The sequence below is a fragment of the Camelina sativa genome, chromosome 1, assembly GCF_030686135.1.
Source record: "Camelina sativa cultivar CO46 ecotype springtype chromosome 1, ASM3068613v1".
NCBI lineage: Eukaryota > Viridiplantae > Streptophyta > Magnoliopsida > Brassicales > Brassicaceae > Camelina > Camelina sativa.
This window is the reverse complement of record NC_141880.1, coordinates 828757-841427: the sequence shown is the minus strand read 5'-3', so window position 1 is coordinate 841427 and position 12671 is coordinate 828757. Positions and strand designations below refer to the sequence as shown.

The window sequence follows — 12671 nt, the reverse complement described above, 5'->3', positions numbered from 1 at the left end:
ACAGAGCACCAATTATCTCTGGTGAATTTGCGGACAGAGATTAAGTTTTTAACAATATCCGGTGCAACAAGAATATTATTAAGAAGAAGAGGTTTGGTTTTAGTAGGAATGAAAGAGGAACCGATGGTGGAAACAGGAATGGAAGAACCGTTGCCCACAATGACTGATTGGCCGGTGTTATGTTTAAGATTAGAGTGGAGCATACCTGGGTTTGTGACTAAGTGAGCAGAGGCACCAGAGTCTAGGAACCAATTTCCAGCAGACGTATCAGCAACAGATTCGGATGTGTAAGCCTCTTCTAGCCACGGAAACTCAACAAGATTGGCATGCGGAGGTGGACTAGAAGGTCGTGGAGGTAGAGGCCAGCCTTGATACTGAGGCATCCAAAACGGTGGTGGTGGTGGTGTCCAATACGGGCCTGAGTTCCAAGGGTTGTAAGAGAAGCGCCCTCGCCCACGTTTGCTGGTTCCGCCGCCTCTGCGATTTCCACGTTGATTGTTGCGGTGACGATTAAAAAATTGTGGCTGCTGCGATGAGGTTGTAGTGAGAGCTGTGGTAGAAGAAGAAGTGTCGGTGTGAGAAGCAGAAGTACGAAATGGTTTCTTGAGGCGGGTTTCTTCACTCTCCAGCATCGATTTGGCAGAGTCAAAGGAAGGAAAGGGTTCTTTGTGTTTGATAACGTTGATGATGTTATCAAACTTCTCATTGAGTCCATTAATGATGTACATCACGAGAGTTCTCTCATTTACTGCTGTACCAACGTTCGCAAGAAGAGCAGCAGTGGACTTCATCTTCTGACAGTATTCACGGACTGTCATATCTTCGATCTCCATTGTGCGGAGCTCATTGTCGAGTTGAATAGCTCTGGCATCTCTGTTGTTGCGGAACTGGTTCTCCACGCGTAACCACAGATCTCGGGCAGTGCCGCCAGGTTGGAAGGAAGAATGAAACAGGGGCTGAGTCATCGTGCCATAAAGCCACAGTTTCACGAGACCGTCACGTTTTTGCCATGCCTGATCATTAGCATTGGCCGGCTGATCGGTGCCGTCGAGATGTCCGGAGACATCAAACGCCATACAATGAGTGGTGAGAAGCTCTCTCCAAGCATCATAGTTGTGCTCGTTTTCATCAAGGATCAGAGGAATTTGATTTTTGATGTTAGTGACACCAAAACAACGTTCGTTGTTTGCAGCGGCCATTAATGGCAGAACAGAAGGAAACAGGGAAGAAGAGTAGAAGAAGAAGAAGAAAAGAAAAGAAGAAGAAGGGAGTCAAAACCGTAGGAGCTCTGATACCATGAAAGTTGATGTATTTCCTTAGTATTCACATTAACTTTACAAGGCTTTATAAAGCCGAAATCGTTACACAAAATCTGTAGAGAATCCACAATATGTGGAGCTATACAAAACAATATTAACAACATCCTGAAAATGTGTAACGGACTTTATTTCATGTCTTTCAAACGCGATATAGGAAACTCACCTAAAGCAAAATTGATTCTGAGGTTGTGACTCCCAAAAAACCAGCACTGCAAATTTTGAGACCGCGAAGCTGAAATTGACTGAAACTGCAAATTTTTTGCGGCGCTCTCTCAAGTCTTCTTCCTCACAAATTTCTCTCTCCTTTCTCTCTCCCTTCTCTCTAAAAACCAACTTTGGGTTCTAGGTTTTATTGCCTCTCCGGTGTGCCCTTTCCGCGTCGGAGAGGGCTTTCTATCCTCTTTTAGTTTTTCTCTCTTCTTTCTGACATCTCTCTTTGCATCGGTAAGGAGGTCCTCCGTCTTGGTCTAGTCACTCGGAATGGTGGTTCTGGTGAGTCTGTTCGGCGCGGGAAGCGAAGATTCTGTTGGTAGTGACCGCTGGTGAAAGTTTTGGTGATGGTGCTTGAGGACGGCATCAAATCCAGAACCAGATCTGGTGGATAGAGTGTGGTTTCTTCGTGGGTCGTTCTTCTCATCCGGCGGTTCGTTGGCTCCAGATGAGTAGTGAGAGTTTTCTCATTCCAGTTGAGGCGGTTCTTTGCTTGGTGGTTTGGTGTTGTATGTCAGGTAAGGAGGGCGGCGCTTAATTTGCAGGCTTTGGATCTGCAAGAGGAAGGCAGAGGTGGGTAGATCTCTTCTCCGACAACAGAGGTGTGGTTTGGTCTCCCAACCGATGCGACTGTGGCTTTTTTTGGCGGTTCGGGAAGCTCCTGATCAAGTCGTGGTGGCTCGCGGTGGAGTTTTCTCGGGGTTCAGCCGTCCAATCTGAGCTGCGGGTTGCGGCGGACGTCGGCTGGGAGGCAAGAGGGTTGAGTTGCGTTGTCACGGTGGTTAACTGTAGAGTTTGGCAGCTTCTAGGCTCTCGTGGGTTTTCCGGGATGTTGGACGGTGAATTGAACCACCACCGTCTGCAAACCGCCACGATACTTGCTTCCACGAGACCGAATTGAAGAGTTGTTACCTAAAGGAAGCGGTTGTCGCCGGAGTTAGAAGGGGGGTGTTCGATCTGAGTGAGCAGGTTGCTAGGAACGGGACCTGACTTCGCGGAGCCAGTTATCGGTTGTCTGAACTGGTCGGAAGATTTGTAGCAGGTCCGGTGGTTTCACCGAAGAAGGAGAACTGACGGATCTGGGTTGCTTCCATGAAGGGATTCGATCTGGTGAATCCGCTGCAACACCGTCGATCTTGCAACCACCAGCGCTACAGTTCGAACAGCTGTCTCAAGTTGATCAGCAGGATCCGATCCTCCTTTCCGGCGAAGCACTTCGATGTCGTTTCCATCTTTTTGTATCTGTTGGGTCTCTTGTATGTAATCTAAGGTCAAACCCATTTGGGAAGACCCATTATATTTTAATATAATAAATTAAAAAAAAAAAAAAAAAAAAAAGAATTGGGCAATTCTCTCGTCTAGTGAAGAAGAGAAAGACGTTGTAAGGAAATTTAGGGGTACTTTGGAGATTTTATCAATAAATATGATAAAGTAATGTTTAATATTGCTGAAGAAGAGCAAGTAAACACCTAATTAGCATGGGAAGACAAAATTGTTACAGCATGAATGGGCTGTTCTCATCAGATGTTCCTATGTACAACCAGAAAAGCTATCCAACGAAGTGTAGTGGACTTTGATGAATGCTCTAACAGGCACTTGGCATCGCAAAGATCCACACTGGGGACATAAAGAGAGTACTAAGCCATTCTCCACCAAAATTAAATGTGATAGTCCAAAAGTCTTTATATATGTCTTCTATTTACATATTGACTATCACTTGTTTTGGTCAGACAATAATAATAAACACATCACAGGAGGTGCACAAGGCTAATTTTAGTTTACTTTCATAAAAACTGTTCATGCATATTCCTAGAGCCCAAACATCAATCCACTAGAGTTTAAAACACATATCAGAAACGGATGAGATCATCGTTGTTTTGCTGTTTCTCCGGGTCATTTCCAGAAGCAGGAGTAGCATGACCCAAAACCTTTCTTACCAAATATCATCTCATCCAGATCATCCATCATCATGTCATCGCTGCTGCTTCCGCTACCATGAGTAGTCCCACCTCGAGCACCGCCCGAGACCAGCGATTCTTCTTCTTCTTTTGCATGAATGTGCGAGCTAGTCATCAAGTTCAGCAGCAACAGGAATCATGGCTGGCTCAGGTGCAGCTAATGGTGCAGACGATTTCTTCAACTCTTCATATTTTGACAGCGTTTTCACAAGCTCGTCGTTTACATCCAAGGCTTCGAATAAAAGGGCTTCGTCATCTCCACATGTCTCGATGATTCTTTGTACCGTGGTTTGTGATTGGCTACATTGTTGTACTAGTGTAGTTGTCAATTCATCCTGCAATGAAAATATTCATCAGCACCAGATTTATAAGTAAACAATATTGTACATGTAGTATTTATTTACACTTGGATTACATGTAACATGTCCTGATGAAGTGAAAATGACAAAACTGTAGTAAGAAGTTTAATGCTGTTCCAGGCAACATCAAAAGCTTCCTTTGTCTCCTCCACAGTAAAGGTTCGAAGAGGAGGAGCATTGTACTGCACATTTGCATGCTGAGCAAGACCAGTGTCGGCTTCTGGTATTGAAGAAGACCTAGCTTTCATTGTCACGTCCAGGGAAGCGAATACCTCTTGATTTTAAGCAGCATTGAAAAAAGGTATTAAAAGCATAATCGCCAGAGTAAAAGCCTATAAAATTCACGTTAATCAGTGTAAAAGGCTCCTAATATATATTAACCAAACTAGTTAAGAGCATCAAACCTTGTAAGTTTCTTCGAAAACTGGCAAGTAGCGGAGCTCAGTGGTTGACTCCCCCCAAAGCTTCAATCAGTATCAAAGCTTTATTCACAACGGTTTGAGGATCATCAATCAGCTTAATCATTTCATCTAGAAATCTTTCAGCTTAGCTCCTTTACTTTGAAACTCATGGAGCTCACACCAGCAGTTACTTATACGCTCACCTCAGAACCACCAATCTTGAGACTCTCACTAAAGTAACTAACTTTGTTCATTAAATTGTCACACATATTTTTTCAAGAAAAACTGAAAAAAAAACTGGAGAAATACAAAACATGAGCCAGTATCAAGCCACACAAATCACCCTAACGTACAATTGAACGAGATTATCTGAATAAGAAAAAAGAAAAACTATTATAACAACAAAAGTCCACAGATTGAGGATTCAGATTAGGGTTATTCCCAGGAAACTAAAACTCGACAAGAACAGAGCATAGATACTTAGTGAAGATCAACAAGAAATTTAAAAAAAAAACAAAAGTACACTAAACCGAAAGCATTCAATAACATGAGAGAAACACAGCAGCATTCGAGCGAGAGCATAATTCAAAACGAAGTAATTTCCTGAAGTGAAAGGTGCAACGTGAAGTGAAGTTTTGATGAACAAAGAAGCTGAAAAATGCAAGCTTTCCAAAAAGCTTTGACAAAGTGTTCTGCTCCGTGAACAATTCACTGTTTGATTCTGATTTAGTTTCTAGCCTATCTACTATCTACTGCTCTCTTGGTTCGCCGGTTTTGTAGATCCTCTTCTAGAAGAGGATGTGCTAAATCGGCGAAACAAGAGAGCAATAGACAGGCCACAAACACTAAATCAGAATCAAACAGTGAAAAAATTGCAAAATCAAACCATGAATACATTGACTGCATGAGAGGGGATTACTTATTACTAGAGAAACGGGGAACCAAGAGAGAAGAAAGAAAAAGGGTGCAAAAACAGATCGACAGTTCGTCATTTTCGGCGTGATCTTTTTCTGAAAACGAGAGTGATTTCAGAGGTTATCAAATGGGCCATATTATGCATAAATGGGCCCGTTATCGTATTATTTTGGGCCAAGACCACATTCCAAAAACCAAAGCCACATGAATATAAAAATTCATGAACAATCGGAAAAAAAAAAAATATGCCAAACAAAACTTTTATGAACAAAAACTGCATAAATGTAGATAGTTCTCATAATGTTGGTGGTTCTGCCCGATATAATAAATTAAAAAAAAAAAAAAAAAAAAAAAAAAGATTAATTGGAACGCAGAGCGATTACTTAATACATGTTAAGGATAGAGATATCCGTCTGCCCCAAACACCATAACTATCGCCGCCGATATCGTTGAAGAATAAACAGACTTTCTTGTCCACTGCACAGCCGCCGGCCCAGAAGAACAATAAAGGTAACGTATCTTCCCATTAATGATTAATCCTTCCCTCGTAGATTTGCTTTTATTAGTTTCTCTTGATCGGTCTCTCATGTTTCATTAACTACCTTCTCGACCAATCAATCCCTTATGTCTTGATGAAAGGAAGTAGTACTCTGTAGCTCTATCGAATCAATAGCTCCGTTCCCACACAGCTTTTTTGTTTTCCACATTGATTAATTCAACAACATTGTTTGAGTTTAAATGAAAATTTCTGGTCTTTGTTTCTTGAAGGATGGTGGATTTGATGATGTGGTCAATAATAAGTGGTTTACTTGTTGGAGCTGCACTTGGATATTTCATCAGCACTGTACAACTAACCCGCAGAATCTTTGTCTCGTCGCCCAAATCTGTCGCCATAAATGCAGGACATAAGAAGGCTCAATCCAAGGAACCTCTTCAGATTGAGAAACTAGCTGATTTACGAAAAAAATTCAAAATGGTTTCTCTAGGCTCACACTCTGCCTTCTCCTCCTTGTCTTTTGCATTATTGTACCACAGACACCAGAAGTTGATATGAATGTTTTGTTGTTGTTGGTGTTGTTATCTATCTGTGTAGGTTTTGGTTGTGAGGAATGATCTTAAAATGGGCAAAGGAAAGATTGCAGCTCAATGCAGGTGATTTTATCATCAAATTCTCTTTTTTGTTTTCAATAGCGTTTCTTAAATTCCATTATAGTTACTCTTCTCTTTTGGTTTGCATTATATATATGTATGTAGTCATGCAACTTTAGGTTTATACAAGAAACTCCTGAAACGGGCACCAAGAGCCTTGAACAGGTACATCACACCATGTCATAGTAGTCTACTTGAACTATTTTTTTTTCTTCTTCATAGGCTACAGACGAAATTAACACTTTTTGGTTTGTGTTCTCTTCCTATCAAAAATTGATTGCTAATGCAGATGGGAATATTGTGCTCAGCCAAAAGTTGTTGTCAAAATCGAGAGTGAGGCAGAGATGCTAGTTCTCCAAGTGAGTTTACTAAACTTGTGTTATTGCTGAAGAAATATTCTTTCCCTTTGCAAGATTTCTTGAACATGTATTTTAACTTACAAAATACATTAATTAGATTGAAAAAATCATAACATCTTATGTTGACTGTTTACATGTTTCTGTTTTACAATGTTGTTCTTACCAACAGGAAAGAGCAAAGTCCCTTCAACTTCCAACCCATATCACCATTGATGCCGGAAAAACACAGATCGCTCCAAGTGAGTTTCCCATAGTTACTGTCATTTAGGTTTTCTAGCCATTCTCAATCTTTAACCATAGTCCTGACAATAGAAGAATCTAATCTGTTACTTGTTCTGTTCTTTTTTTTCCAGATTCAAGGACAGTAATGGCTATTCTTGGTAAGTTATTATCATCTATGAATTAAATAGTAGGAAATATCATATATTGTAGATACAAGTTCTTAATAAGACTGGTACTTATGCAGGACCCGTTGATAATGTTGATGAAGTTACAGGTGGACTAAAGCTTATGTAACATAACTCTTGGATTGGACAATTACCACAATGTGGCTGAAGGGAGAGCATGTTATTTTTTCTGACATTTCTCGGTGACAAAATCTGTTTTCCCTTCTTCTCAACCATTTTATTGGGAATGGTTTTCGAGTAGATAACCCAATTTTTACATGGAACTGTACACTTGTCTTACTAGAAGATAATCATACGACAATTGTCTCAAGAGAGAGACGGATCCAATATAAATGACAAAGCAACTTCCTGAACAATCACAACAATGGATTTTGTTTTCTTTTACATGAGCAAACAACACACACACAAAAAAAAACAAACACTAACTTGTCGTCTCTTCTAAAAATCATTTCCAATATAAATGACAAAGCAACTTCCTGAACAATCACAACAATGGATTTTGTTTTCCTGAGGGAGTGAAATCAGAGAAAAACAGAGAAATGTCGATTCTACAGTTTGGGTTTTGAAAGGAAGTAAATAAATTCATATATATACCACTTCGTAATGACGATCACGCCGGAGTTTGAATCCTTCCTCAGCTGCGTCTTTGCGAAGGTTTACCGCGGAGGGAGATCCATGGGTTCTCACCAAGCTCGCAATTTCTCTTCTTTACCGCCTGGTATCAATAATGGTAACGCTCTTTGATTTCGCATCCATCAAAATTCTTCTTTGAGTGTCGATATATATATATATATATAGATGGTTATATATATTGATTTTTGTGATTTGTTTATAGCGTCGAATGTAGCTGCGCGGTACTTACTTCGAGGAATAACAGCAACTGTGGTATATGCCATCTGTATGTAGAGCGAAGCCAGATATGGTTTTTTCTTTTCTTTTTTTTTGCTTCATCGAATAAATCAATCAGAGCTTTGTTTGTGATTTTTATTTTTAAGCTCCTTATAATAAGACGCCAAGAAGCAGCCGTCTTGAAACGTCAGGAGGAGCTTAACGAGGTAATAATAAAAAACAAATTCTTGAGAGGGGGGGGGGGGGGGGGAGACGAACCAATATTATCTTCTCATCATGTTTGATTCTCTGTTTGTTTTGTTTAGATATCGAGAAAGTTGGAGGAATTCTTCGAGAATGATGAACAATTTTGGTCTGACATGGTAGACCGTCATAACGCAACAAAACAAGTCCAATGACCGGCCATTTATATCTTTGATCTTTTATTTGTGTGTCTTCTTATTTGTGTGTGTTCTCAGGCAGTGAGAGGGAGGAGTCTGAGGAAAACTTCATCCAAGGAAACGATAGTTATCTTTTCAAGCTAGCTTTGGCTAGTATCCGGTCACTGTGTGGTTTGGAATTTGATCAGACAATCAATTAAGTAAATTGCGTTTAGACTGTATGTGTGTTTTATGTGAATTATTTTAATCTGATGCTGCTTTGTCTTATTGTCAACACTCTCACCTTTGATAATATGAATTTGGAATTATTATAACATATCCGACGTAATTAATTAATGGATAACTCAAGTTTAAAACATGTAGCGTACTCTACCGATATATCCTATATATTAACAAAGTGATTGCATGTTTCAACGTAAAAACCTATTGACTGCATTTTATCGAGATGCATGTATAGTTGCCCCCCACACTACATCGTTAACAGATAAAAATTCTTTAAGCAAGAAATTGACCACATATCTCTAAATTACTTTCCTTTTAAGACTGGATTTAATTCTGTCTGGATACCAACTTGGGCATTCACTGAAGTCCCTTCAACTACCAACCCATATCACCGCGTAGATGCCAGAAAAACACAATCTTGAAAATCCTACTTAAACCATAGCCTAACAATAGAAGAATATAATGTGTTCTGTTCTTCTTCCAGATTTGAAGGACAGAAATGGCTATTCTTGTTTAAGTATCAATTAACCATTATCTACCTGTGCAGGACCCGTTGATAATGGTGATGAAGTAACAGGTGGACTAAAAGCTTATGTTACTCCATCACCCATATTCAAGGACAGAAATGGCTATTCTTGTTAAGTATCAATTAACCATTATCTTTGCGCAGGTTTACCACGGAGGGAGATCCATGGGGTCTCGCAAATTATATTATTCACCGCCTGGTATCAGCGATGGTAACGCTCTCTCTCTCTCTCTCTCTCTGATTTCGCATCAAAATTGTTCAAGTACTTACTGTCGATATCTATATTAATATTTTGTGATTTGGTATTGTAGTAGTAGTAGTGTCCAAGGGACCTGCGTGGTTCATAGTTCGAGGAATAGCAGCGGCTGTGGCTGTGGCCTGTGGGATATGCCATCGGTATGGAGAGAGAGCGAGCAAGAGAATTTTTTTGATTTTTTTTCATCGAATAAAATCAGTCAGCTTTGTTTGTGACTTCTTTTGTTTATTGAAGGCCCTTATATATCTGACGCTGAAGCAGGCACGGAACGTTTGGTGAAGGAAAATGAAGAGGTAAAAGAAAAAACGAATTCTTAAGGGGAAGACGAACCAATTTTATCTTCTCATCATCTTTGATCTTCTGTTTTTTTTTAGGTGGTAAGGATTTATGAGGAAAACTTCGAGCGATTGGTCTCATATGGTAGACCGTCAGAACTCGATGAGAAGCAGAAACATAACCTAGAAAACAAGTCGTCATGCGCTTTCTTTTGTTTTTGCGATTGAGAGACCTTTCTTCATTATCTCTATGTAAACTAAAGTGGTTAAATCTAGCTACGGATTGAGAACTGACTCACACGCATAGCAGCATCGCAAAGTATTATATTCCCCCCTAAAGATCGAAACCAACAATGATAGCTTTCTGTACAAGCTATCGAAATTTCATCAAAGAATATATGAAATAGTAAATAACACAAAAATATTCCTTGGAATCATCACGCCTACTACTACACACATATACTTCCAAAATGTCTTTGATTCGAGGATGAAGCCAAACAAAAGAAAAAGAAAAAAACCAAATATTTCAAACTATTTTTTATATTTATATGTACCTTTGTTTCTTCAACCCCAAGCATTATCAAATGCAGCTGAAGTAATCGCGTGAACAAACTCTTGGAAATCGATACAACCGTCGCCGTCTCGATCTGCTTCCTTGATCATCCCGGTTAGCTCCTCCGCCGTCAGCGCGTGACCTAGCTTCGCCATCGAGTGCGCTAACTCCGCCGCCGTTATGTAACCGTTTCCGTCACGATCGAACATTTTGAAGATGGCTTTGAGCTGTTCATCCGTGTAAGGACACTTTACCAGATCCGGCTCGACGAGAGCGACGAACTCGGAGAACTCGACCAGACCGTTGTTGTTCCGATCTGCTTTGTGGATCAAGGTGTCGAGCTGGTCTTGACTCGGCTTTAAACCGAGAGATCTTAGGAGTGAGCCCAACTCGAGCTCCGTCAAACTCCCATCCTTGTTCTGGTCAAATGATCGGAATATCTCCCTAAGCTCCGCTAATTGCTCGTCGCCTAGTCTCGCCGGCGCCGGTTTCCCTCCGTCGTCGCTCATCTCGAATCTGATTTTGAGTTCGGTCAAGCTTCAATGAACAATAACAACGTTTTATTTATTTTCTTGGTTTTTAGATTGATTTTTTGTATCTTCTTTCTTGACAGAGTCAACGACAGGTATGAATGAGATTATGAATTTAAAACAAGTAAGATTGATTTCTTATTAATGTGCAAGCGAATAACTGTTATTTTTATTTAAATCATCTAAATGATTGAGGATGGAATTCGATTTTTTTTTTTAAAACGATTAATTATTCGAACCTACCTTACTATTGAAACGGTCAACGGTTGTTCGGTGGAGGCAAAACAGTCGTGCTAACTCCTAATTCAAAAACGTTATTTTGCACTTTGGCACTTTGACAATACAAAAAAATGTTATTTTTTTTCTCATATATAAAATATTTTCGACATTTGTAGCTAAGTATGTATGAATCAGATTTTACATGCATGATTTAGCATGAATGTTCAAATTTTTTTCCAAAGTAATTTTATATCCGTAAAATATGGTCTTTATCAATTCTTTTTAACAAATAGTACATGTTTGATAATGTTCATGTCCTCCTTCAAATTAATATATACATGAATCTATCAAATGTAAATTATTATTTTTATAGTTTTCAGAAAATATCAACTGGAAATATGATGTTTCTCAAAAAAAAATGATGTGAATTTATTTCAATTTGATTTGGTATTAATTTTTACTCTTTAATAGACCTCAGCATATCTTTGATAGATATATAAAATTAAATGAAAAAAAAGAAAAGAGAAAGAATAGGATAATACTAAATACCCTTGATATGTAAATTGTCTTCTAAAACCCCCATGATGTGAGAATTTGTTTAATGTAATGACTTGTTATTGGTAATTTGCTTCATCATGTGTGACTTTGGATTTGTTGATACTTGATATTTATGTGTGTGATTCACTGATTTGGACAGCATTTGACGAATTTAGATTATTGAATTTGAAGAGATGAAATACGTAGAAAAGAATCAGGGAAAAAGAGTATGGATGAAAGAAAAAGAAAAAAAATACGATATAATATACGGCTATCATCTTTATTCACACAGTTTATATACTTAAAATTCATACACGTATTTACTATTGACCGAGACATTTTCTTATTTTTAATTAAAATTGTTTTACAATATTACCAATCAGATGAATTAAAGCTATACTTTTCGATCCTTCATCAATCATCAACACGAGATAATTCTTGGGTCACCTGGATGTTTCCTTTGTCACCTTGATCTACGTCCAAGATTGTGAGGTTTTCCTCGATTGGGGTTGCGGCATGATTGGCATCGGTGTCGAACCAGTGCCAACGGATTCAACCATTTCGGTAGACTTCAAATCGGCAAGTTCTTCTGATTTCACACTCTCAAGACTAGTACCGTGCTTCATGTGTATTGAAAATGGCATTTGCCTTAGGCCACAAAATAGTAAAAAATTGTAAAGCCACATATCCTTTTTACTCAGGTTATGTATTTAGTTTGAAAATGTATTTCTGTTTTTTTTTTTTAAATCCATGATATTTTGTTTGTCATTAATTCTTCTGATTTCATATTTCTTAATCTTTTATTTGCATTAATAGAATATTATATAATTTATTAAATGTTTGAAAGTAAAATGAAAAACCACGTGAAAGTTGAGAACTTGTATTAAAAGTTTATAAGAAAGATATTTTTAATTAACTAACAAAATGCTAATGTGTAATAACATATAAAATAGACTCTCAAATATCATATCATCTATTTTTATTGTCACATTAGCATTTTGTTAGTGTAGTTGCAAATTTTCAACTTTCATGTGGTTTTTCAGTTTTACTTTCAAACATCTAATACATTATAAAACACATACGTAAAAATATTTTACTTATGTTTTGTTTATATTTTGCATATGTTTTGCTTATTTTTTTGTTAATATCTATTCAACATTTCAAAGAACAAGAAAATGACTAATTTGCTGCCATATATAATATAAAATTTAACAATCACACCTACAATTTATATTTATATAGAATTT

At 38.3% G+C, this 12671-nt stretch overlaps 2 protein-coding genes and 3 pseudogenes across 6 annotated transcripts; 2 read left to right on the top strand and 3 right to left on the bottom strand.

The window, feature by feature from the left end:
* Positions 1–298: 298 nt before the first annotated feature.
* On the bottom strand, positions 299–1199 carry LOC147949428 (uncharacterized; annotated as a pseudogene).
* Positions 1200–3194: 1995 nt separating this feature from the next.
* LOC104703116 (TOM1-like protein 1 pseudogene) lies at positions 3195–4516 on the bottom strand (annotated as a pseudogene). The gene is made up of 3 exons (XR_015564646.1): positions 4451–4516; positions 3903–4212; positions 3195–3822 (listed from the first exon to the last, which is right to left on the bottom strand). The product of XR_015564646.1 is annotated as a TOM1-like protein 1 pseudogene (transcript).
* Positions 4517–5407: 891 nt separating this feature from the next.
* On the top strand, positions 5408–7433 carry LOC104781852 (uncharacterized). Its single transcript, XM_010506662.3, has 8 exons — positions 5408–5672; positions 5931–6138; positions 6256–6314; positions 6417–6476; positions 6601–6670; positions 6840–6909; positions 7024–7050; positions 7137–7433. The coding sequence occupies exons 2-8, from the start codon at positions 5932–5934 to the stop codon at positions 7184–7186; spliced, it is 543 nt and encodes a 180-aa protein (XP_010504964.1). The 5' UTR covers positions 5408–5672; position 5931; the 3' UTR covers positions 7187–7433.
* A 130-nt stretch (positions 7434–7563) lies between these two features.
* On the top strand, positions 7564–8573 carry LOC104781999 (uncharacterized). Of its 3 annotated transcripts, none has more exons than XR_015597960.1 (5): positions 7564–7807; positions 7913–7975; positions 8073–8132; positions 8232–8288; positions 8385–8573. XR_015597960.1 is itself a non-coding variant. In XM_010506842.3 (5 exons), the coding sequence occupies exons 1-5, from the start codon at positions 7681–7683 to the stop codon at positions 8448–8450; spliced, it is 360 nt and encodes a 119-aa protein (XP_010505144.1). In that variant the 5' UTR covers positions 7578–7680; the 3' UTR covers positions 8451–8573. The 3 variants fall into 3 exon arrangements, 1 of the variants encoding a protein (XP_010505144.1); XM_010506842.3 differs by having other exon boundaries at positions 7578–7807; positions 7913–7962; XR_015597916.1 differs by lacking the exon at positions 8385–8573 and having other exon boundaries at positions 8232–8371.
* Positions 8574–9967: 1394 nt separating this feature from the next.
* LOC104781764 (putative calcium-binding protein CML18 pseudogene) lies at positions 9968–10787 on the bottom strand (annotated as a pseudogene). Its single transcript, XR_015597762.1, has one exon. The product of XR_015597762.1 is annotated as a putative calcium-binding protein CML18 pseudogene (transcript).
* Between the last annotated feature and the right edge of the window lie 1884 nt (positions 10788–12671).